Raw genomic sequence first — 26,823 nt, 5'->3', positions numbered from 1 at the left:
AACGATTTATTTACATTTAATTCTGCGACAGCTGGGGCGACGAATGAAAATGCATTCTTTGCATGATTTTCACTGTTTGATAAACAAACGTTATTGCTACGCGCATGGCTTGCGCCGAGTGTAGTAGACACACGGAAGGTGTGCTACGTAGGGAATTCCGTTGTCGGTGTATACTATGAGCTTTAATGCTGCGTTGATGACTGGATTATTTGTTATGGTATTTATTTATACTACATTACCTTTCACCCGGAAGAAGGTTTTAAACACGTCGTATTTTTCCGTGCAGACATCGGAGCACTCTTTGTCCCACCATGTAGTGGGAGGCCGTTTTTTGATCGTTACGACGGGATATTTATTTGTTTGGACTTGCAACGCGGCGTCGAGAATCAAGCCCGCGAGGAGGTTGTATTCTTCAAGTGGTGGGTGATGTTGAATCGACTCGACAGCTTCTGAAATCATTTCCTCGTATAACTTCCAATTGATATTTCGTGTGAGGTCATACGGAATATCAACTGATCGCGTGCGAGTTGAACCATTATCAATTTAAATCTGAATAGGCATATGATCGCTACCGTGGGAATCAAGGACTATCTTCCATATGCAATCCAACCGTAGCGATGTTGAACATAAAGATAAATCTGAAGCACTGGGGCGCGCTGGAGATTTCGGAACGCGTGTCATGTCCCCGTTGTTTAATATTGTCATGTCGAAGTCGTCGCAGGGTTACAGATCAAAGAGGAAGGTTATCATTGGAAGGAGAAGCCCAAGCCACGCCGTGAGAGTTAAAATCTCCCAAAATCAAACGTGGCGAGGGAAGAAGTTCTATTAAATCAAAGAGCAGCCGTTGCCCTACCTGTGCTCTGGGAGGAATATATACAAGGTAAAGAGCTTTGTATTGGCAATTGATATGCGACAGCTTCGACGCCTGGGATCGAGAGGAGGCTAATACAATAGAAAGAATAGCACTTCTTAATCCCTAGAAGTACTCCTCCGTAAAGAATAAATTAAAATCATGGAATATTATTAAAATCATGGAAGTTAAGATCTACATTTGAAGTGAGCCAACTTTCACAGAAGGAAAATGCATCGCATTTATGCTTATTAATCCAAACTTTGAATGAATCAATTTTGGGGATGTTACTTCTACAATTCCACTGTAAAATAGAGATTGAATCCTTTATCTCAGCCGATGAATTAGCAATCGAAGGATACGATCGCTGCAAGGAAAGGCCATTTAGCAGTCAACTGCTTCAAAAACGTTTTAACTGTTGGTAGAGATGCCAGCAGAAGACTTTTGAGACGATCAGTTATGTTAAAATTTTCAAAAATCCAGTCCAAAATATCTGAAACTTCAGCAGTCCAGATTTTGGCTGAATCTTGGACGAAAAAGAAGGAACAGTTGGGTTTTTTGATGTTCCTGGAAGTGCCGGAAACTTCTTACTTGAATTCAATTTTGCCAATCCCGTTCGCTTCGGATTTTTTACAGCACTTTTTTGTTTCTTAGTATCAGCCACTTCAGATGGAGACCTTCTCTATCCCTTCCTAGGAAGTCTAGGGTAAGAGAAATTTTTTCTCTTCCTAGACTTCCTGGGTTCAACAAAAAAAGGTTCCCCAATTGAATCAGACTCATCGGATGACAAGACATCAAAAATATTCGGGGAAATCAGTTTGGTTTTTTTTTTCCTCATCTGAAAATCAGTTTGGTGGCAGCGGCCTCTTTGAGTATTTCTGCGAAAGTGCGCTTAGAGCGCTCTTTCAGAGACCGTTTGATCTTCTCTTGGCGCAGTCTGTACGCGGGACATGCAGACAGCTCATGCGGAGTCTTCCCACAATAGAGGCACTTTTCAGCATTACAGGCCATTCGCATGTTGCTCTCCACACTTGCCACAACGTGCTTTATTGCAACAGTGGGAGGCCGTATGGCCCAACTGTTTGCACTTTAGGCAATTCATTACCCGCGGTACAAACAAGCGCACGGGTAGACGCACCTTGTCCACGAGCACATAGCTCGGCAGAGCAGACCCGGCGGAAGTCACACGAAAAGAGTCTGATGGGGTGTAAGTTTTTACACCCTTGTCGAGCGACACTGAATGTAATTGTTTACATTCGAGTATCTTGACTGGTTTAAGGCTGGAATCCTTGAAAATGCCTTCTTCAGCCTTCAACAGGTCCTCGACGGTCAGACTCGATTCGCTGACCACACCGTCAATCTCAACTACGCGAGCTGGAATGTACACGTGGTACTCCCGCGTGAAGAGCTCACAAGCAGCAATCTCGTTTGCTTGCTTGAAGTCGGACACCAAAACACGCAGTTTATTCGGGAGTACTTTTGTGATTTCAGTCACGGCTGAAAACCATGCCAGATCTCTACAAATTTGCATTGTGTTCAATGCTTTTACCACAGACAGACGTCAAAGTGAGAACAACATTGATCAAAATTTCCGTGTAAATTTTCAAAGTAAATTGCGTTATAAATCACTTGTACAATAGCGCCGCCTGGTGACCTTATCGCTACAGTACATTTTTTTTTTCGCTGGTGTACGAGGCCGGCGGTACTGGTAGCGTTATCTGGTTACGGATTGCTACTACAAAAAACTACACAAGTTTGGAACTCAGCTTGGACGTCTGTCTGCGCTTTTACTTTCGACCGGAAAAATACAGCCCCAATACCAGCTTTGCCCTCCGGATACTGCTTTAGCCGATGGGTTGCTTCCTGCGGGGCTCCATTTTTAACCATTGGAACTTTGTATCCGGGAGGGCTAAGCGGTGGAACGAGCGGATTTTCATCCCCGCGTTCGTCGTCCATGTTGGACGCGTGGGCCACGCACGCAAAATGCCAATCAGTAAATAATATTGTAGAAAAAAAAAACAAGAAAAAAAAAACCAAGCAAAAAAAAACTACTTAGCTAATGCAGCCGCTCTCCTCCACAATCAGCGCACGGACGATGCCAATATCTCTTTACTTCTTCCTTCCAGCAGAATTGGTTGTTGGTTGTACACAGCCACCAGCAGCGAGCCGGGTGCGATCACTCTATGCAGCGACACAACTAAACTGTCAGAGTGTGCATAAGTGTGTGCATTATAAGGCGCTGGATATATGTTGAACAAACTATATTGCGTTTTTCCTATAGAGGAATATGTCCAGTACATATGCAGATTTTTATACAGATTTTTTGAAATTTCACAAAGGTAACAAGATTTTCTGAGCTTCGAAATATAGATGAAATATGCATCTCTCTGCATATATCAATATGTGGGAAGGGCAGAGTAAATATTCATCGTTTTCTTCCTGTCCAGCATTAGAGCTGCGTGTGGCAATTTCTTGCAATTTTTTTCAGTTTTTTCCTGCATTTCTGTTTCTCGTAGAGAAACTAACACGGCTTACACCACAGCTGAGCGGAAAAGAGTGGTGAATCTTACTTACTTACTTTACTTTTTTGGCTAACGGACCGTTCACCGGTCTAGGGCCGAACGAATTAGAGATGTCCAGCTTCTTCTGTCTTGGGCAGTCGTTCTCAAGTCTCCCCGTACACCAGCAGATCGTGTATCTTCTTCCACCGCGCACATCCACCGCGTGCGAGGCCTACCACGGAGTCGACGGCCTCTCCCTGGTTCTCTACTGAAGATAGTTTTGGCGGCTCTCTCGTCAGGCATCCTGGCTACATGTCCAGCCCACTGAAGCCTGCCCCGCTGTATTACCTTCACTATATCAGCATGTTTGTATACCTGGCACAACTCGTGATTCATTCGTCTGCGCCCGAGCACTCGTCGATCAGCTTCCTTCAGCGTCCATGCTTCATGTCCGTAAAGGGCCACCGGGAGTATCAGCGTCTTATACAGCGCTAGTTTTGTGCGAGTTTGCAAACTACGGGACCCTAGCTGGTTACGCAGACCGTAGAAAGCCCTGTTCCCTGTTCAGCTGCAACTCGTCGTTTCACTTCACGGCTCATATCGTTGTCACATGTCACAAGCGTACCAAGATAAACGAAGTCGTCAACCACTTCAAATCGTTCCCCATCTATCTCCACCTCAGCACCAACACCACGGGGACTCCCACGCTCTCTGCCAGCTACCATGTACTTCGTTTTGGCAGAGTTAATGACAAGTCCCAATCTCGCTGCTTCTCTCTTAAAAGGTACGAAGGCCTCTTCTTCGGCCTTACGGTTGATACCGATGATATCGATGTCGTCCGCAAAGCCAAGAAGCATGTGAGATTTCGTGATGATCGTGTTGTTTCTTTCGACGTTTGCTCTTCGTACTGCACCCTCAAGAGCGATGTTAAACAGTAGGTTGGAGAGCGCATCCCCCTGCTTCAGTCCATCCAACGTTACGAACGCGGCTGATGTCTCGCCAGCTATCCGCACGCACGATTTTGATCCCTCTAGTGTCATACGACTTAGCTTTATTAGTTTCGTAGGGAAACCGTGTTCCAGCATGATCTGCCACAGCTCGTTTCTTTTCACTGAGTCGTATGCCGCCCTGAAGTCCACAAACAGATGGTGAGTCGATAAGTTGTACTCCCGGAACTCATCGAGGATCTGTCGCAGGGTGAAAATTTGATCCGTCGTGGAACGCCCTTGTCGAAAACCAGCTTGGTATTCGCCAACAAAGGATTCCGTTAACGGTCTCAATCTGAAGAAAAGGATACGGGAGAGCACTTTATATGCGGAGTTGAGCAACGCTATCCCTCGATAGTTGCCACAATCCAATCGGTGAATCACTCTAGAGAAAATACATAGCAAAATGCCTCGTGGAGTACACTGCTGAGATCAATCCAAAATAATTCGAAAAGCAAACATGCGTGACGGCCGGCTGATTTTTTTGACGTAAAATTACGTCTTACGGCAACATATACAGGGGTCCAATTTCATTACAGGGATCCAATTTCAAAAACCGGAAACATTGAGAGCGTCACGAAAATTGTCCACTTTCAAACGTTTTAAACTCAGTCAGTTTTCAACCGATTTCCGTCATTTTTGTAGCAATCGATTGAAAAATCATATAAGCAACTAGACTGGGACACGGTTATATGAAAAAAAAAAAGTGATGGTGTTTTTTTTTCGCTCGCATGCACTTTTCGTGTTCCTTATGGGTCCTATAACAACTGTGTAAATTTTCAGATCGATTGGTAAAACTATATTTTTGCGCTCGATTTTCAAAGTTTCCATACGATTTTATATGGGAAAATCTACTTTTTCAAAACTTATTTTCTAGAGATGCCCAGTTGGCTCCTAAAAATATTTCGATACATAACATTCGTAGGAAATTTTCCTGGGAAAAAGTCTTCTGAAGGCCGTAAGGCGCTACAATGCTTGTAGAAAAAGTTTTTTCCCTCAAACTGATTGAATATCTGACGAACGGCTCACCATTGAATTTTTCTAGCAATACTACTGCACGAAAAGTGGGGGGGGGCTAACATTTATTTTTTGTCTCACCCTAATAAGCACCCGTCCAAATGCAGAAAATTGTAATCTGATTGTTCGAACTATTGTACTATTGAAAATTGTCAAGCTTTGTCGAAACGCAAATGTCGACCTCTGATTGATCGCCCAATGCTTCTTTCCCTAACAAGGTCGACAGAATATTTGACTAGGAATGCGCGCTTTGTGTTTGATGTATAACTCATTCCATGACTGTACCGATACCACACGGACGTTGGATGCTGATCATGGCGAAGAAAAAAAAAGTCGGGTTTCAATTTCTGGCTGATCGCGCTGGGCGCGTTGATACTTAAGCTCCTGTCTTTCTGGCGGCTGTTATGAAGTTTTCGGTAGCTACAGAGTTATTGGAAATGGCATGCAATTCTACTGAAGAAAACGAGAGACCTAGAATCATCGGCGAATGGTTATCCGAAATGATGATAATTGAACGAACTTGCCAGTGTTGTTACTGTTGTGGAATATAATAGCACCTTCTTGGTTGGTGGCCCTGAAAAGGGACGGTTGAATGGCAGCAGATAACAGAAATGCAGCACTTACGCTATTGCGTCTTAAAACAAAACGGTTATAGTTTGACATTACAGCAGAATTTCGACCATACTAATGTCTACCTTCGGCAATATGAAACACCCAACAACCTGCTTCCATTCGACACGGGAACGGGAACATTTTCTCCTTTCAAGCCGCAACACGACACGATACAATGTTATTTTGTTGCCTTTATGAGAGCTCTACGGGCCGGCTCGGCAGAATGTCCACAAATCATTATTTGGGCATCCGTATTACGAAACTGGAACAAACTGTAGGAACTTGAAATTAAGGCGAAGTTATTCAGAATAACTTCAAACCAGAATAAAATGAGATTCATTCTGTCAGAGCGGATGTCGTACGCGATCATGAAGCATTTATGAATTAATTATTACAATTTCTTTTCATTTTTCTTTCAACAGAGCAGTGGCGTCGGGTCCACCTGTACAACATGTGCACTGCAAAGGTACCCTATTCCCTAATATCCGGACATAGCAGTTATCGAAACATGATAACCTATAAAACAAGTAGGCATACTATCGAAACCCTTCACTTTGGTTTGACTTTCTTTTTTCTTTTAAGTAAAAGAATTTAAATAAATGTTTGGTACACTTGTGACGAAATCAGCCACGCGACGCCTCTGCAACAGAGTCAACTTAAGCACATCGATTAGTGCGCTTTTGATGTAGAATTACGTCTTACGGCAACGTATGAGCCGTTGCGGAACAGAATTTTCGAAAAATCTTTGAATAAAATTCTGTTCAACGGAATCTTTCAAACAACATGTTCTAATACAGTCAAACCTGTTCTTGTGCAAGGGATATGGACTGCACAAAATAAATCGCATAAAAAAACCATTTGAAACTTCACGTGCAGCTATAAAACAATGTTTCCACAACATTATTGAAAAACAAAAATTTTTATGCGGTGGATAGGGATTTGTTTAGGGAATTAACAGTTTCTTTGCGAAGTAGGTGATTTTATCTCACCAATGTACATAGACCACTCTGACATCATATATATGTATATTCGAGTGGGGAATCGTTATATGGAAAAAAAAAAAAACGAAACTTGATAGCAGAAAGCCAGAACCAAGTTTTATTTGTTCTATTTGGAGCCTCAAACATCCTAAATTTATCGGAAGTCGATGGCTTTAGTCTCCGCTTGGCGCATTGCATTTCAAATTTATATGGAGATTTGTATGGAAAAATCAACATTTTTGCATTTTGCATTCTAAAGAGCTAAAAATGGCTCAAACCATAGGTTTCATGACTTCAAATGGTAGGTTTTGATGCCTAACAACTTGGCCGAAGATATCAGAGCTAGGGTGTCCCAAAAAATACTGGTGCTGTTCAAAGTTGAGTATGTCGAAATTTATGTTGCAAATAATTTTTTCTGCCAACACTGCCAGTGTACCGGCGTTAGTCAGATTTCTATCAGAAGTAACCTCTGAAACACGTTGTAGATTCTACCTACGCCTAGAATATTGACCTGACTTTGTTTGTTTGATCAAGCTGAGTGTATAAACTCGTTACGGCAGGTTATTTCTGATGGGAATCCTACTGGCGCCGGTACATTGGTAATGTTGGTAGAAAACAAGATCTTCTGCATTTAAATTGACATCCTCAACTTTGAACAGCTATAGCTCTTCTTAGGGACATCCTAGCTCTTCAGTGCCTTCTGCAAAGTTGTTAGGCATCTAAAAAACTATACTTTTACATAATGTAGTGCATTATTAGATCACTATTGAGCTCTCTAGAAAGGTAAATGCAAAAAAGTAGGTTTTCCCATATAAATTTTCATACAAATTTGAAATTCTGGAAAACCGATCACTTTTCCCCACCCTAATGTATATAACCTGGCAAATGACAAAGAAAATGACGGTAAGTCATATAAAATGGCTAGTGTCACATGTTATATGATACATATAGCATGTCACATGTAAGATGTCACGTGTAACATTACATGTAACACAACATATTACATAATACATAATATATCACATGTTACATTTTTCGTGTTACATTACGTGTAACATGTTACATATCACGTGTGACATGTACAAAACAAGTGACATATTACTTATCACATGTTACGTGTTACATGATAGAATTTCACCGATTTATATACAAAGACTACTCTGTTTCGGACGAAATTTCAACACGGTATAAATCAGCTTCAAAGTTCGATTTTTTTAAATTTTCTGAATCAGGGTGGCCACTCAAAATCGATTTTCAATTTCCCGGTTTTTTCCGATGAAATTAATTGAAATTTCCCGGTATTTAATTTAAAAACAAAACTATCAGATAAACATCAATTTTCACATGTTTATTTATGTCCTTGCAAAAATAGTGACATGAAACAATGAAAAATATTTCACCTTCTTCGCTTTTAGCTGTTTGCAACTTTAGCAAGTATCTTCATAGAGACCTCTTGCGCAATTTTCACCCTTTTTATCTCCAAGTCGTTGACAATCTTCGCCTTCTCGTGCTTTCTTGATTCATTCTGCTTTTACTCTCTGTCAACCTGCTCTTGAGCTTCCAATGCTTCTGAATAAGGGTGTCAATAAATTCAACCATCGAACTTCGTTTTGCGTTAGGGCTTAGAAGTTATTTTTTCTCGAAAAAAGTTCTCATGCAAAATTTGATCTCAGACTTTGGGAAGAAGAGCCTTAGACAAATGAAAAAATGCACATAGAATTGTCATAATTATTGTTTTTTTTTTCTGATGACAAATGTCTTAGAAATGCACAAAACGTCGAGGTCTGTTGTTTCGAACCAATTTATTTTCGAAAACTTCGACCCTGGGACTTTCGAGCTGGGCCCAATGGCATGTATGAGAAATTTCTCAGACCCGTAAAATAAATTTAACCGACACTTTAAATCAATCAGAGACTTTTCCTGGTAATTTGCATGACCAACCATGTAAATTCCGAAATCCACAAAAAAAAACAAGTGCAAAATCACAGCAAAAACTGTATAAAACGCAATTTGTATGTATTTCTGAACAAAATCATGACAGTTTCTCAGGAATTTGATAAATATGAGCTCCTTTTTCAAAACAGTATACAACACATACTAACAAAATCGTCTTGAAAATTTTTTTCAAATCAAAAAATGCTTATGTTTTTTCATTTATTTTGCATTGAAATGCAGACTAATTGATATGTTCCATTCTTTAATATAAATGGAAATCCTCACATTTCAAATTTCTAGGGCAAAATACCACATTTACAATTCAAAAAAAAAAACTTTTTTCTAGATATCTGACATGACATTCTAATTTAAAGGCTTAAAATAATTTTCCTTCTTTTTGCGTAGCTAACGTTTGGTTTTGATATAGAAAAAAAATTGAGAAATCTTTTAAAAATAGCTCTTCAAGGTGGCAATACAGTAGTCAATAATAATAATAAAAAAACTCATTTTAATTCTGCAAAAAAAAACGCAAAAAGACGTATAGAGTTTGTGGAAATTTTGGATATATATTCTTTTTAAAATATGTCACTTGAAATGCAATGATAATGCTCTTTCATAAAAATACAAATCAAAACACATACAATATAAATGTCCTGCCTGTGATTAAAATCATATTAAAAATCAAGGTTTATGTTTTCTGTCGGACTTTTTCCGACCTCAGAAGTAGAACCCGGGTAGGTCCGTTCCGGTTTGGTCCGATATGAAATCGAGCTTTGAAGATTCCGGTCCTATCTGACTTTTGGTCGGACTCCAATGTCGAACACTATTCACAAGAACTTTCAATGCGCCTTCCGCGACGCCGATAGTGTCGTATACGATGTTTTGGACAATCAAAGTTTCTTCCATCTGGTACAAACCTGAGCAGTCCTTGTTCACATGAGAAGGGGGTTGGATATGCAAGATGAGAACGTACAACTATTTTCCTGACAAAATATGTTACGGAACAGCAAAATATGTTTATTCGTTTGATCAAGCTTGATTTTATTCAACGCTACGAGAACTACGAGGCCGCTGCTGACTTTGGCTGAAGTCAAAAACCAGCATTTCTATAACTGGCAGAATCATGCCAATTAGGCCATCATGCAAAAAATACAGGTTTTCATCGCAGGCACGCGGGATCTTGATTTTCCCGGCGTGAAGCCTGATTCCCCGTCTTTTTTTCTCGGTGATTTGAAATTCTCGGCTTTTTCCCGCTTTTCCCGTTTTTCCCGGTATAGTGGCCACCCTGACTGAATTTCCCAACTTCAGCTTCTTGAGTAGATGCGGTTTATGCAAAAAACTCATTTTCGAAAAAAATGGTCTTTACACCACTCTATTCCGCAACGTCTCATATATAGGGGTACAAATTGTAAAACCGAAAACATCGGGAGCGTCACGAAAATTGTCCACTTTCAAATGTTTCAAACTGAGTCAGTTTCCAACGGATTTCGTTCATTTTTAAAGCAAAAATAATATACGAAAGAAATATATACCGCTTCACTCCATTAAACTGATTAACCCCAATCGAAATTTCTGAATCCCTTGCAAAAATTTTATTGATATGAGACAGACTGTCGCAATTCTACGTTAACCTTTTTTTCTGTATGGACTTCCTCATTGCGACCAGAATCGTTGATCTTTTGTGAGATATGCCCGGGTGTCTGCTGTATCCCGCATTTCTATTATCAGCAATACCGCAATTGCGAAGTGGCATGCTTATTATTATTTTATCAGTGCTTGTGTGTAAGTGTTTTCACCCTTTCTTTTACACGCTAACTGTTTTACTTTACCGAGCCTCGTTCCTCCTGTCATATATCACCAATTACAATTCCCTGGAGAAGTTTCGTCATGCGTTTTCTCCTGGCCAGTTTTTTTTATTAAGAGGGACTTATTTTTGTCAAGAGGAAATCACGCAAAGCTTTTATAGTTTTCAGCGTAAAGGAAGGGTAATTGGGGTCGGGGAGCCTGAAAATGAACCCTATTCTTAAGTGCTTTTTGTCATCGAATGGCCTGGTTCTACTAAGATTCGAACCAACGGCCATCCGCTTGACAAAGAGGACTCTGTAACCTTGCGGCTACGCAGCTCCCCTAAACGTTAACGTTGCGGTCGTGTCTGATAAACGACCTCTTCAACTATTTTACAGTTTCGAGATGCATAGAAAACACCGTTATGTACTTTCCTGCTTCGATTTTTATCTCATTTGATATTTACTTAAGAGACACACAGTAAAAGTACGTACTGCAGTGATCTCTGTTGTGTTTGTCGTATTGTTCGTTCGTGTGAAAAGGATCACACCAGTTATGAGTGGAGAAATATTTCAGAAGCGGTGTTTTTTGCGAGCTCCTCAGGTACACACGATCCGCTGCTCTCTTCAAGCAAATGCGCGCCTTGCTCAGCAGTGTGAGAGTAGTTGTTTGCGCTGTGAAAGATAAGATCTCCTACACCGAGACAAAATGACTAATGACTTCCATAGGTATCACTTATAACTTTGCGCAACAAGTTTCTCGTATCGTATATATTTTGTTTATTTGTTTTCGAAGTTTTCGGTCTTATATTATTTTCGGCATTTGCATATATGCATAAATTGTAGCCTCTACTTCTTCATTGAGCTGTTAACAGCTTTCTGTTAGCGCAGTTGCAATGAAATCCGCAACCAAACTTTCTATTTCGGGAACGACTCAGTCCTGATACACCTTTTTCTTTAAATAATTTCATGAAGTGCTGGTATGACATTTTCACAAAAATGACATTGACAAAACCATAGCACTTTTGAAATGCATATGACGCGCATAATGAATTCATAAATTGTCTATGTATTGCATAAGCGATTATAAAATCAGAATCAGGCGCGTTCATAAGTCATAATGTATAAAAATCACAAGTGTTTTTGCCTCGGTGTACAGGAGAGTGTTTCTCCGAGGAGAAAATACAATAACATTGCGTAAAATTACGTAAAAAGGTCTATGCCTTTTTACGTAATTTTACGCAATGTTATGTTTTTAGCACACACATTTTCTGTGCTGAATTAGTTCAGAAAATGTGTGAACTGAAAGGACACACTGACTGATTAAGATTTGAAGTTTTCCGTGTATCCGCAAGCATACATTGATGGCACCTTTACAGTAACTGAAATGTTTTTGCCTTTTTTCTAAAAAGGTATAGCAATTACTGCAAAAACTAAAGGTATAAAAGTGCTCCAAAGAGCCGAATGTCACTCGACTCAGTTTGACGAGCTGAGCATTTTCTGTATGTGTGTGTGTGTAACGCTCTCCCAATCTCACTCAATTTTCTCAGAGATGGCTGGAGCGATTTTCATAAAATTAAAAAACTAGTTGCCCCATAAAACCCTATTGAATTTTATTGCAATCGGATTTTTAGTTCAGAGGTTATGAGCATGATTGATCGCCCGCGGTTGCTACTCTGTTATTGCCAGGTCAGCTGTGTTTACACAGGGTACCAATTGATGATGTTTGGGATTAACATACATCCTCAATGTGTAAAAACTGGTGACCTCAATTTTTTTTTATTAAACAATACCAGCGCCGGCCGCATCCGAATGCAGATCAAATAAGGAATGTGTATAGTAATATGATGACATGATACTCGCTTTGATGGAAGCCGAGAACACCTCTGCACTTCCACAAAAAATCACTGGGAGGTTGGATAAAAGGGTAGGGTCTGCAGCATGGTTCGTTTTGGTAAACGGGGCGCTGCCACCGAGTCTCTCGTACCGTATCACGTCTTCTATGACAGCCATCGACGACGTCGACGATCACGATAGCGTTGATATTCCTAACCGATATTCACTAAAGTTCTCGCATAATACGCTCGAAAGACTGAAAATTTAACGGTTAGTTAGGCCAGACAATATATTTTAAATCGCATCCGCGACCATAATCGCAATATGAATATACAAGCAAATCGGAAGGTAATTCCTTTCTGCTGTCTTACATATTTTTTGCTAATTGAACGTATCGCACTATACTACGCGTTTCAGCTCCAGCAAGTGTTGTTTTATTGATTGATTTTATTGATTAAACATAAGTCAAACCCAATGGAACAACCGTACGTCGAACGCGAATAGATGGCAATTGAACCACTGGGAAAATATTATGAAGCATTGTTGCCAACCGTGAAACTAATCAAGTCGCAGACAGAGTCTTTTAACAAGTTGCCTTCAGGCACTCAAACATCCTACAATTATATCTTGGTCATTGAAAATTTTGAAATTTTTTATACTTAATTAGTCGTACTTATACTGCGCGCGACATGTGTTATAAGCCGGCCATTGTAAAGGTAATCTTGAACGCTTTGAATGAGCCCGCTAACGTAGGTAGGAATGAGCTAAGTATCCTAATGAATTCAAAAACTGGCAAATTTACATGCATCCAAAGCCCGTAAATTTCAAAAACGAAAAACTGCATGAGTTTTTTTTTAAATGTCAAAATTGTCATTATCGGAATACGACCGGCATAAACTCGTAATATACAGACTTACGAGACACCAAATAATCACTCAAAAGTTGAATATATTTAACAGTATTTTTCAAAAGCTAGAAAAACCATAAAACTTGACGAAATACCCACAAAACTATGTCTTGTTTTAAGTTTGCTAAATGTTGAAAATATCATAAAGATATTAGAAGTCCAGATTATTCCATGGCATTCTTATATTCGAGATGTAAAATGTAAGAAAGGTAGCAGGTTTTTCTAATTTTTTTTTATATGTTCCATGCCACATTTCTGCCAAATATGCCAGATATGCTTCAGAAAGGTTTGCAATAATTCAAAATTAGAAAGAATCTGCTTAAGATTCAAAAGAAAAACCGCAAATATCTGCATTTGAATAATCTGTACACAGAGAAATAAAAATACCCAAATATGCGTATTTTTGACGCAAATCAGCCCTTCTGTGCGGGAAGGTACTTTTAGGTAAAAGTGATTTACCTACTTTTGAGTACCTCCACGGAAGTCATCATTTAGGTAAAATCGGATACCTTGAATCAACAATATCAATATCAAAAACTCCATACAGATTTTTACCCAAAATTGAGTATTCGCATTTTATTAAGCTGTTGCGTTGTTTTTACCAATTTTCATGCATATTATTTACCTAAACCAGTGAAAACATTCAGGTTTACGTAAATTTACGTTGGTTTACGTGTTCACTTGGTAATATTTTCTTTGTGTGTACATAAATAATCTGTACACGAGCCCGTGTAAACTGCGATCTGCGGACAAATCCACACATCTAGCAAGCAGCTCTAGTTTGCAACTACTGCTCAAAACAAATCTCTCATCGACCACGCTACGAAAGCGAAATCTGCAACACTACGCACACCAACATCAGTCAACTCACACAACACCCTCACTCGTCCATTAGATCATAGTGAACCTGTATGTCAGAGAACCGACAAGGTACCCACCGTCAAGGCAACCGTCAACATCAAAACCGGCGAGTTGTATAATTTTTGGTGCGGCAGCCGCCCCATCGCACAGTGGTTCCCCCAAGCCAAAAATCAAATTTCATTATTTTGGTATTTCTCAGCATGCTTTGTAGTCTGAAGCTAACAATGGCATCAATTATTGTGTTGTATTACGAAGAAATTGTTTACTGTGGGACTTGGAAGTGCGCATAGTTTTCACTTTTAAACAGCTGTAAGAAGTATGCTATTAGGTAAAGTGCAATTTCACCACTTTTCAGTGAATTTAAGTATTCCAAAGTGGTTTTTTGATATGGAGGTCCAAACACAAGGAATGTTGAGCCTTTTTTTGTGGTTTTAAGAATGTTGTATTGTGTTGTTAACGACTGAGCCAACGGTAAAATAGGTGCATTTTGATATAAATAGATATCACCAATGTATTTTCATTTGTCAATTCAACAATGTTCTTAAGCGAATTTACGTAAGAGCAATACATTAAAATGTTCGTTAGGTATCGTATATATGTCCAAAACACAATTTGGCTGCCGAGACCTGCCCATTGGTTTGTGAGAAGTGAATACAAAATGGTCACTTTTGGGATGTATTCTTCGCTTTTGTTTTGTTTTTGAGGGTTTTTTTCGGTGGTAATATTTGGCAACCACTTTTCAACGAATACCTTTTAACGTAAATATATTTCTAGGTTCATTGCTTAGATGTACATTTCACAAAATGCATATCTTTAAAATTTGAGCTGAAAAATCTGGGAGAATTCATTAGAAGATACAAAATGTTTTAGAATCTATACACTCATCACTACGGGATTTTTATAACTTGAAGCTAGATGAATAGCTCGAATACATTACAGTTGCACACGATTTGATAATCGTTCAAAAGCCCATTAATTTGAATTCAACTACGTTCATAGCTTCTAAGATATAAGAGCGATTTTTACATTCTGACGCAGCACCAAAACTAAAAGTTTAATTACAATGAAATTCAATAGCAACCTAAACGGACCCTTCATTTGACACCAAGGTAGAAAGAATCGGTCAGACCATTTCTGAGAAAACTGAGTGCGAATAAAAGGTGCTCATACACACGTACACACAAACATATACACCTATACATGCATACATGCAGAAAATACTCGATTCGTCGAACTGAGTCGAGTAGTATATGAGATTCGGCCATTTGGATCACCTTTCTACCTTTTAATTAGCCAGTGATCGTTAGGCGAAAGTCAATATGTTTACTTTCATTATGTGATTTCACATTTTTATGAACAACGGACAAAGTTACAATCTGATTGCAATGAAATTCAATAGCAACCTATAGGGCAACTATACCTTTCATTTGACACTAATTTTGTGAAAATCGGTTCAGCCATCCCTGAGAAAAATGAGTGAGTTTAAACAACCTCAGGATAACTTTTCTTTACATAACTTTTGAACCATATGTTCAATCATAACGAAATTTAAAAGTTAAGGGTTCTGGAGACAGCCCAATCATTTGAAACCACTTTAATTGAAATCGGTTATGTGGTTTCTGAGGTATTGATGTTCGTGATTTTTACATTTTGATGCATAACCTCTAAACTAAAAATCCGATTACAATGAAATTCAATAGCAACCTATGGCGCAACTAGACCTTCCATTTGCAATTCATTTTATGCAAATCGGTCCAGCCATCTCTGAGAAAAGTAGAAAAGTGAGTGAGAAAAAAAAGTTGCACACACACACACATACATACATACATACAGAAAATACTCAGTTCTTCGAAAGAGATCGAGTGGTATATGACATTCGGCCATTGGGACCACTTTTATACCTTTGGTTTTCCCAGTGATTGCTATACCTTTCTAGGAGAAAGGCAAAAATTGTAAACATGTTTAGTTATTACACTTAATCCATTCAGCACTAATAAATTTGTTTCTCAGCGCTATTACCTGAACACTTCATGCAGATCATCTCTGGCATAATCAATCGCGTAATTTGAAAAGTACATGTTATAAATTTACAACATTTTGTGTGTATATTAGAGGTTTACTGTTCGGTTGTTTGTTCTTTCATTTCTTCAACGTCTTCACCGGAAATATCCAGTGTAGCGATCCTCCATTTTTTAGGCAAGTAGCAGAGTGATAGCGCAAGCACATCACTTCATTTGCATCATTTTGCTTCTCGTTGGAATTTTTGTATGAAAAAGTATTGACCAAATACATAAAATATTTACTACAGAAGCAAGCAAGACAGATGTGCAAAGTTCATTTTCTTTGACATAGTTTTACCGTAATGAAATTAGGAAATTTTCCAAAGCAGGAAGAAAACAAACAATCGGCGCTACCCTTTGAAAAATTTGCCCAGTTGTCAGTTCATCCAACTAACGAACACGATTCGCTAATTTGGTGGCAGTTGTGTTCCAACCAACGAATTTCGGCTGTATTCGTAAAAATAGATTTACATGAATGCTTAAATCCAATAAAGGTATTTTCACTCTTTGGGTTCTAAAATATTGATGTTGTAATTAAAGTGTAAAATATGAAATTTGACGTAATGTTAGTGCTTAAGAAATAGCGAAATAAAAGAAATGACTCTTAATTTCGAACAATTTGATCACGAGCGATACCGGGAACGTTCAGATAGTACGATACCACATTTAAATCATGTTGAGACCATATATATTGATCAAAGCAGGTATAGTGTTGAATAGTCTTTGAATTTCTTTTCTCTCCAAAACTTTTGAACAGCATATCAAATTGTTATGGAGTTTGTTATTTGTAAGTTTGAGAGATGACTCGTTTGTATGACACTAGTTATGTTCAAATAAGTCGTGTAACACTTGAGATAAAAGACTTTCGTTGTTTTACAAATTAAAACATAACTAGGGATGTAACGGATATAGCCCGTTCATCTGATATCAATATTGATCAAATCGGTTGTGTGGTTTCTAAGATAATGAAGTTTTGTGATTTTCACATTTCGATACATTACAGACGAAATTACAGTCCGATTACAGCAAAATTCAATAGAGTGTTCTGAGGCAGCTAGACCTTTCATTTGACACTAATTTCGTGGAAATCGGTTCAACCATCTCTGAGAAAAGTGAGTGAGTCCAAGTAGTCTTCAGAATATGTTTCTTTTCATAGCTGAATTTCACATTTTTAAACATAACAGGCAATGTAATAATCCGTTTGCAAAAAAAAAATCATTAGAGTCTCATGGGGCAACAAGACCTTCAATTTTACCACTGATTTTATGAAAATCGGTCCAGCCATCTCTGAGAAACATAAGTGAGATTAAATAGTCTCCAGAACACGTTTCTTTCCATACCTTCTGAACCATATGTTCAATCTTCATAAAATTCAAAAGTTAAGGGTTATTTAGGTAGCCCGTTCATTTGAAACCAATTTTGTTCAAATCGGATGTGTAGTTTCTGAGATATTGATGTTTCGTGATTTTTACATTTTGATACATAACCTCTAGAAATCAGATTACAATAAAATTCAATAGGGTCTTATAGGGCAACTAGACCTTTAATTTGCAATTAATTTTATTGAAATCGGTTCAGCCATCTCTGAGAAAATCGATTGAGTTTGGGAGAGTGTTACACACACACATGCAGAAAATGCTCAGCTCGTCGAACTGAGTCGAGTGGTATACGACATTCGGCCCTCTTGCGCACTTTTATACCTTTAGTTTTTGCAGTGATTGCTATATCTTTCTAGGAGAAAGGCAGAAAGTGAAATGATAGAAATGACTTTTAATTTCAACTTAAATCCCGAGCAAGGCCGCAAACATTGAAATAGTACAATATCAAATTTAAATGATGTTGAGGCCACATATTTTGATCGTAGCTATAGTTTTGAACAGTCTGTGGGTTAAGAATAGACCCTTCATTTGACACCAAGACAGAAAGAATCGGTCAGACCATTTCTGAGAAAAGTGAGTGCGAAAAAAAAAGGTGCACATACACACGTACACATCCACACACCAATATATACACCTATACATGCATATATGCAGAAAATACTCGATTCGTCGAACTGAGTCGAGTAGTATATGACATTCGGCCATTTGGATCACTTTTCTACCTTTCAATTAGCCAGTGATCATTAGGAGAAAGTCAACATGTTTACTTTCATTATGTGATTTCACATTTTCATGAACAACGGACACAGTTACAATCCGATTGCAAAGAAATTCAATAGCAACCTATAGGGCACCTAGACCTTTCATTTGACACTAATTTTGTGAAAATCGGTTCAGCCATCACTGAGAAAAATGAGTGAGTTTAAACATTCTCAGGATAACTTTTCTTTACATAACTTCTGAACCATATGTTCAATCATAACGAAATTCAAAAGTTAAGGGTTTTGGGGACAGCCCAATCATTTGAAACCAGTTTTATTGAAATCGGTTGTGTGGTTTCTGAGATATGGATGTTTCGTGATTTTTACATTTTGATACATAACCTCTAAACTGAAAATCCGATTACAATGAAATTCTATAGCAACCTATGGCGCAACTAGACCTTTCATTTGCAATTCATTTCATGAAAATCGGTCCAGCCATCTCTGAGAAAAGTGAGTGAGAAAAAAAAGTTGCACATACACACACACACAACACACACACACAACACACACACATACACACATACATACAGAAAATGCTCAGTTCGTCGAAAGAAGTCGAGTGGTATATGACATTTGGCCATTGGGACCACTTTTATACCTTCGGTTTTTCCAGTGATTGGTATACCTTTCTAGGAGAAAGGCAAAACGTAACCCGCACTGTTTAAAACTATAGCTACGATCAAAATATGTGGCCTCAACATCAATTAAATTTTATATTGTACTATTTCAATGTTTGCGGCCTTGCTCGGGATTGAAGTTGAAATTAAAAGTCATTTCTATCATTTCACTTTTTGTCTTTCTCCTAGAAAGATATAGCAATCACTGCAAAAAATAAGGGTATAAAAGTGCTTAAAAGGGCCGAATGTCGTCTTGTTGCCCCATAAGACCCTAATGATTTTTTTTCAAACGGATCTTTACTTTGCCTGTTATGTTTAAAAATGTGAAATCCAGCTATGAAAAGAAACATATTCCGAAGACTACTTGGACTCACTCACTTTTCTCAGAGATAGTTGACCCGATTTCCATAGAATTAGTATCAAATGAGAGGTCTAGCTGCCTCATAACACCCTATTGAATTTTACTGTAATCGGACTGTAACTTCGTCTGTAATGTATCGAAATGTGAAAATCACGAAACTTCATTATCTTAGAAACTACACAACCGATTTGAACAATATTGATATCAGATGAACGGGCTAGTTAAGGGTTAACTGATGAATTATGATTGAATACGTGATTTCAAAGTTTGGCTGCCCTAAACGTTCCCTTTTCATGTGATTGTAATCAAACTTAAGCAACCGTCATGTTTTAATTTGTAAAATAACGAAAGTCTATTATCTCAAGTATTACACGACTTTTTCGAACATAACTGGTGTCCTACAAACGAGTCATCTCTCAAACTTACAAATAACAAACTTCATAACAATTTGATATGCTGTTCAAAAGTTTTGGAAAGAAAAGAAATTCAGAGACTATTCAACACTAGCTGCTTTGATCAATATATATGGCCTCAACATGATTTAAATGTGGTATCGTACTGTCTGAACGTTCCCGGTATCGCTCGTGATTAAATTGTTCGAAATTAAGAGTCATTTCTTTTATTTCGCTATTTCTTTAACACTAACATTACGTCAAATTTCATATTTTATACCTTAATTCCGGACTACTTTGTGATAAGGGCGAATCCTTGCCTGTTTTCCTATCTAGTTTCGCCCTAATCACGAAGTAGTCCGGAATTACAACATCAATATTTTAGAACCCAGAGTGCATATACCCCTTTATTGGATTTAAGCATTCATGTAAATCTATTTTTACAAATAATAAGTTTCAATGAGAAAGGCTGAGTCTGACCGCTAGGTGGATTAATTTAGGTTTTTAAATAAATTACACTCGCTAAACTTCTTACCGATAATGTCTCGGTCGAGACCTTTTATGTGTAGCAGATATCCAGTAAAAATCAATTGAACTTTCACCTTTAAACTAACTTGCAATATATAGAACGTTTTAAGGGTTTGGACGTCACTGCAATAAGCGCCCGTCAAACAGAACAAATGAACGAAAATAAGGTTTTTAATAGCTAGCTAAAGCACAACAAACGCACTTTCACATCCTACCACAGCAGTTGAATTAACTCTACTGACTGACAGATGATAATCGATTCTAGTGAACGCACCAGTTTGGCGCTCTCTCTGAATACCAATGCTCGAGTGAAGAGGCGCTCCAATCACAAAAATGCAATCACAATTGATTGGCTGCATTCTTGGAAATCTGAATACTGTTGTTTTTCCTTTTTTCATTACTAATAAATACTTTCAACAATATCGAACCTAACTTTGTAAATAATTAGTAAATGCTTATGTCGTCTTCTTACTGATGTTTTGCGTGCAACGTGTAGAAAGCGATCAATTTTTTTTATTTAAGCTAATGCTGTTTGTCAGTAAACTGAACGACAGTATATATCTTAAAATTATTCAAGGCAGTAGGTATTGGATAATAAAAGCTCTGTTTGACACGAAGCTGGAGTTGATGATATCATTATGATTTAATCACAACGCCGCGGTTAAATCGTTAAATTTTGTAAATATTGTCAGAAAATAATAAAATATTTGATATACTTACTAAAATGATTGGTTTTCGTTTGCTTTAACTTGTAGAAATACATCGAAGATTCATATATGCGTTTGAGAAATACTTATCATTTTACTTATAGCACAGACTAACAGACATAACACGTCGAACAAATTTTCAATAAAATCATCGTTTGGATGACTCCAGTACTTAACGTTAGTAACACTAGCACCATCTGCTGTCGTGTTCGCGCTGCGTAATGTATTTCGACATCAGCGCCAGCGTTACTGCATGTGTCAAATGGGGAACTACAAAATATGTATGAGATTGCATGACAGCGCCCCAGACGGTGATGTCGCGCGATGACTGTTATTCGATTGGAAATTTGAAATGATCGTTTTTTGTGGCGATGGAGCTAGGTTCCAGTGTTACGTCTGTTAGTCTGTGCTTATAGCTTCGTTTGAATGCTTACCAAACAATTTGATTATTCCACTGGGTCAGTGGAAATCTATGCAATCTGAGCGATTTACGATGCAAGAAAGAGATGCCAGATAGCCCCAGGAGGGCTCTGGAAATAAAGAAATTCGCTATAAGTATAGTACTTTGATGGAGTAGAGTAACGCAAATGCAACAGATGACATTATGTTCTCCAATTCCTTGTCACTGTATGTGATGGATTTGATAATCCATAGTACCATAATGTCATGATCAAGCCAGTATTACTCAAAGCTTAAGCCGTCATATCACATTGAGTGAAATAACGTATCGCACATATTTTAATGTAACCAATCATTTTACTAGGTATATAATTATTTAAGGCAATTCATCCGATTTTCTAATTGTTTATGCTCCAGACTCACTATTAGTACACTAGAAGGATCAAACATTAATTTTACAAAAAAAATATAAGTTTGCCTACCTACTCAGCGATTTTTTTATCATTTTTCGTTTGACGCAATGCTTATAACTATTTGGCGAGTTGATATCTTTGCTAGATTAAACAATTATCCCAATCGGGCATCCGCACCATACCAAGTATGAAGTTTTTTTTTATAAAACCTGGGCCACAGACTAACAGACGTTACACTGGAACCTAGCTCCATCGCCACAAAAAAACGATCATCTCAAATGTTCAATCGAATAACAGTCATCGCGCGAAAACTTCGTCTGGAGCGCTGTCATGCAATCTCATACATATTTTGTAGTTCCCCATTTGACACATGCAGTAACGCTGGCGCTGATGTCGAAATACATGACGCAGCGCGAACACGACAGCAGATGGTGCTAGTGTTACTAACGTAAAGTACTGGAATCATCCAAACGATGATTTTATTGAAAATTTGTTCGACGTGTTATGTCTGTTAGTCTGTGCTTGGGCCTTAATTCCAGATGTCGGCATCACTTATTTTCATTAATCATTATTTATTCCCACTTACCAATCACAGGATAGAACAGCCTCATGTTCTGTTATAGGACCCGAAATACGGCAGGCTACAGTGAACCGGCCACGTGACATAAACATCAGAGGAGCGACCAGCGAAGATAACATTCAGCAGGGGGTGTTGGGAACGATTGGTGAAGACTAGCCCAAGATCGAGCCACGTGGAAACGTATTCTAGATTCGGCGTGAGTCGTTAACTACCTGCCGCCATAAAAGTTAAGTAAACTAGTTTGAAAGGTGTTGGAACGTAGTGGGTACTTACCACTAGTGCTACTCGACTGAATCATGAAAGCCGTACCTAAGTTTTTAGTATGCGGTCAAAGCTCCATCGGGGGTAGTGTTCGTCCGTATTCGTAGTCAGCGTATTTGTATATATAGGAATGAAATGGCATGTTAAACTGCTGTGCTTACAACTGCTAACAATCGTGACATCCGCAGAAAAGGCAACACTGAACAGGGCTGAAGAGATCGTTGTCTTTTCTGTGCGGCCATTGTTGTTTGGAGTTCAGTGTCGGGCTCATCGTAATGGGGGCACTATCAAGCAACGTCGAAAGAATGATAGAAGTAGAGGGGTATTTGCGGGACATCAAATGGATTAATAATTTTGTAACCGTATAGGCTGTGATTCATCTGTCTACCGCATTTGCTCAAATACGTTTTACCGCACACTGTTTTACTACTTCAATTTAAATCCAGAATGAATGGCACATATTCCACCAGTAAGATTCTCGTATTCAACACATTCAAATCCTGCGTCTTCAATGAGCCTCGCAAAGTGTTGTTGATCAGGAAACCTTCGAATACTTTCGACCAAATATTGGTACGGTTGCCATTGACCAGCTAGAATTTGCCCCATAGGCGGAATGACTTGAAATGAATATTGATCATACATCCTATAGAAAACAAGAGTAAGTTTTTAAATGATGAAAGAAATTTATTTCCATACCATTTCAAGTAACCGTTTGTCATATGACTGAATTCCAAACAATGGAATCGCCCGCCAGGCTGTAATACACGGTATGCTTCCGATAGCACCTAATAGGAAAGCAACTTCAAGCAACTCAATAATACTGATCAATACTGTGTTTTTACCTTGTCTATATGCGTTACATTCCTTATACCAAACGCAATAGTATATGCTGTATATGAATTGTCATCAAACGGTAGGTTCTCTGCATCAGCGCGAACCCAATTTATAGTACAATTGCTCTGATCGCAGTTGAGCCTATAAAACTGAGCTTTAGTGTCTTACGTATTTATAGGCGAATATGTACAGTTACTTACAAAGCTGAGCGTAAACAAATAATGCAAATTAATAGAAATAATATTTTACAATGAAGCTTTCAAGAGTTTTGTAAAATATTTGTTGCGGTATTTATTCGTTTGTTTTTTTTTATCTGGCCTGAGTTGATTTTCACGGTGAGAAAACGTTTTTTTGAGCTGCATTCGTTTTCTACTCCAGGGTATGAAAACCTTGTAAAGATACTTCTTACCTTACAAAACAGTCAGGCAATTACAGGAATATACATGGATTGTGTATTTAAACATTGTACACCAAATATTCTCCCAGCTGGTATCGAGGTATGACGCTGGCCTTACAAGCCAGTTCGAGTCTCGGCTCGGGAGTTAGTGTGAGTAGAATCGTAGCGCTAGCACCACAATTGTCCTGTACACTTAACACTTGGCTGCGGTGTCTGTGTATAATAAAAACAAAAGGTCGAGTTCCGAATCGGAATGTAGCACCAAGACTATATTGCTTTGCTTACCAAATGGTAACAAATAGTTATTATATGCCAAATATAGAATTATACTTGAATTTTATTGTGTATTATGGTTTTCCGGTTCATCATGATGAGTCGGAAATCCCTAATACATTATACATTAGTCACAGTCGAGAGCACTTTCCAATCTTAAATTTTATTATTATTATTATATAACATGCCTTGCAACCAGTTGGCAAACAAACAAACTGACAGCCTGCCAGGTTGTGGAAGCTGCGGAGCCGCAAGTTTAGTGTCCGCTTTGACAAGCGGGTGGTCATGAGTTTGAATCAGACCATTGAAAGAACTCAACTATGGGATTATTCTCAGGCTCTCCCCTTTTCCTTTACGTGCAAATCTGCCCAGGAATCAATGAACTTACACTACAATTTACGACACAAGTAAAAAAGAGATGCCAGATAGCTGTTAACGAACCAAGCCCATGCGGTGGTGCTAAAGGCTAGAACTGACAAATTTTATGGTGCGCCTCGGAGGTTTTGCCAGGTCAATACTGGGCCAAAACCAAGCGAACAAGGATGGGTTTTGACAGCAGTTAGGTTGGTTGTGGGAATATTGCTAATATTTCAAACCTAACCGAACAAAACTATAAAAAATTGATTTTGCTCTCCTGCTGGCATAGCAAAGTTTAATTTCTATACGATAAGGTTACATAAGGTTTGCGTAGAACATGAGACAAATATGCATAGAACAGTAGTATAGACGATGCAAAAAGTATAATTAAGGTGTGACTAGGGCTCCTATTACAGAAGACGAGACGAGTAACGCGCCTGCCCGCAGTCACTGACTAGGTGAGCAAAATTTTGTATTAGGAAACGCGAGTAACACTTGATGACAGAAGAGCTACTCGCCCGAAATCCACCCTACTCGCCATCTGCAATACAAAAATTGGTCAGACGAGTAACTCGCCGCTCACCTCGGTTTCTGTAATAGAGGCCTACATTTTAAAACCAAAATAACGATGAGCGCGTTATCCGCGACAATCCCACACATTTTGAACAGCGGAGTAACCTTCAAACTTGCTCAAAAGTAAATCACTTTCCATTGTCATGTAAATGGCCAACTTTTACGAGATGTTCCATTTTGAGTAAAATATCCACTGTTTTGTTTTGGGCTTAATTTTGGAAGTAACTGCACTTGATTTACCCTACTTGCTGAATCTCTGTATCCCGACGTCCAACATGTTTTGATTAATATCCGAAACGGTTACATGATTGCTCTCTTGTTCCACATCCTTTGGCATGTTATTCAGGTACTTCAAAAACCGAAAAGCAATGTCACCAGTTCCTCCTGCCATGTCCAATAGTTTATTTCCACCAGCGATCGGAGCGAGTCGCTCCACGAATACATCTTTCCAAAATCTATGAATCCCAAGTGACATAGCATCATTCATAAGATCGTATGAAGAGGCCACATCTTCAAAAACTTTGTGCACCTTCCGCCACTTTTCAGCCTCCTTTACAGTTCCAAATCCAAAATGTGTTTCCGCTTCGCCTTCATTTTTAATGTTTTGTGACGCATATCTATATGTTACGGTTTTCGACTGAAACGAACGTACTAAATTACGCTTTGAAATTTTTATTACGCTTTTTATCATTATGAAGGATTATTGTTATGCCAGTTAAATATTTACTTCAAACACAAAATTAATCGATACTCGCGGTATGAAAAACATCGATATTTTTATACACTCAATTTTTTACACACTCAATGATTGTGAAACTATTTCATGGATAAAATTCTACCCATTGACCAGAACCCGACTACAAATGCATATTTACCTCTTAGGGCATCCTTAACAGTGCGCTACTATTTAAGTTGTTATGGCGACTGTGTACAGCGCGGCTATTTTACGCACACACCCGTTTTCACACCGGTCGTTGCTATCGTCTCTGTTTGACGTTTCATCGAGCATAAACCCAGAGTCTATGTGTATATAGAGTCGCGCGAAGAGAAAATCTATCGTTTCGGCAACACAGTTTTTGTGCCGTTTGTTGCCAAGAACTATACAGTTCTGTTTTTCACCATGCATAAGCAAATATCATTTTTTGAAATTATTCACAAGGTACACAGTTTTGTAAGATTACACCAGTGATGTTTTGTTCAATTTAAGTGAACCAGTGTACAGGTTTAATGTTGGATTAAAAAGTGTAAGTAAAACTTCGGAAAAACACATATTCTTTATTACGCTCAATTACAACACTTTTCATCCACTCCCAACATGATCACCTTGTTTATTTACATTGCTCGATTGGTACCCTCGTTTGACACTGATTTGGTTCATTTGGTTTCATCTCTGCGGGACTCTTATTATAAACATAGACTCTGCAGCGCGGCTATTTTACGCACTCACCCGTTTTCACCGTTTTCGCACCGGTCGTTGCTATCGTCTCTGCTTGACGTTTCATCCAACATAAACCTTTAGCAGCGCTGCTACCGGGCTGCCAAATTTGAGAGCGCGATGCTTCCCGGAGGCCCGGCTACTATTTCTCTAGCGCGTTTAGCAGCGACCGGTACGGTATGAAGTGATGATAGAGCGCTGCCAAACGGGGTATTGAAGCGCAC

The 26,823-nt window shown here is 38.6% G+C and overlaps 2 protein-coding genes across 4 annotated transcripts in view; both read right to left on the bottom strand.

Annotated features, from left to right (window-relative positions):
- Positions 1–23,136, bottom strand: part of LOC129724435 (uncharacterized) — a 48,589-nt gene extending 25,453 nt beyond the window's left edge. Inside the window, exons 1-2 of one of the 3 annotated variants that reach the window (XM_055679341.1) lie at positions 22,743–23,136; positions 20,378–22,681 (exon numbers count right to left, since the gene is read on the bottom strand). The gene's annotated coding sequence lies outside the window, so the exon portion shown is untranslated. The remainder of the gene's footprint in view (positions 1–20,377; positions 22,682–22,742) is intronic. The other 2 variants (XM_055679345.1, XM_055679346.1) reach the window with 2 other exon arrangements.
- Positions 23,133–25,905, bottom strand: LOC129724440 (2-methoxy-6-polyprenyl-1,4-benzoquinol methylase, mitochondrial). Its single transcript, XM_055679357.1, has 4 exons — positions 25,410–25,905; positions 23,573–23,705; positions 23,427–23,515; positions 23,133–23,373 (listed from the first exon to the last, which is right to left on the bottom strand). The coding sequence occupies exons 1-4, from the start codon at positions 25,853–25,855 to the stop codon at positions 23,157–23,159; spliced, it is 885 nt and encodes a 294-aa protein (XP_055535332.1). The 5' UTR covers positions 25,856–25,905; the 3' UTR covers positions 23,133–23,156.
- Positions 25,906–26,823: the final 918 nt, after the last annotated feature.

The sequence above is a fragment of the Wyeomyia smithii genome, chromosome 2 (assembly GCF_029784165.1).
Source record: "Wyeomyia smithii strain HCP4-BCI-WySm-NY-G18 chromosome 2, ASM2978416v1, whole genome shotgun sequence".
Classification (NCBI taxonomy): domain Eukaryota; kingdom Metazoa; phylum Arthropoda; class Insecta; order Diptera; family Culicidae; genus Wyeomyia; species Wyeomyia smithii.
The sequence above is the reverse complement of the archived record's forward strand: the minus strand, read 5'-3'. Positions and strand labels throughout refer to the sequence as shown.

Bases quoted from the DNA above. Each gene is read 5' to 3' on its own strand.
- LOC129724440 (XM_055679357.1), bottom strand. From the start codon at position 25,855: ATGATAAAAAGCGTAATAAAAATTTCAAAGCGTAATTTAGTACGTTCG. The intron at 23,706-25,409 runs GTAGGGTAAATC...TCAGTTTTATAG, and splicing joins GGGATACAGAGATTCAGCAA to GCTCAACTGCGATCAGAGCA. The intron at 23,374-23,426 runs GTATGGAAATAA...TGTTTTCTATAG, and splicing joins ACAAACGGTTACTTGAAATG to GATGTATGATCAATATTCAT.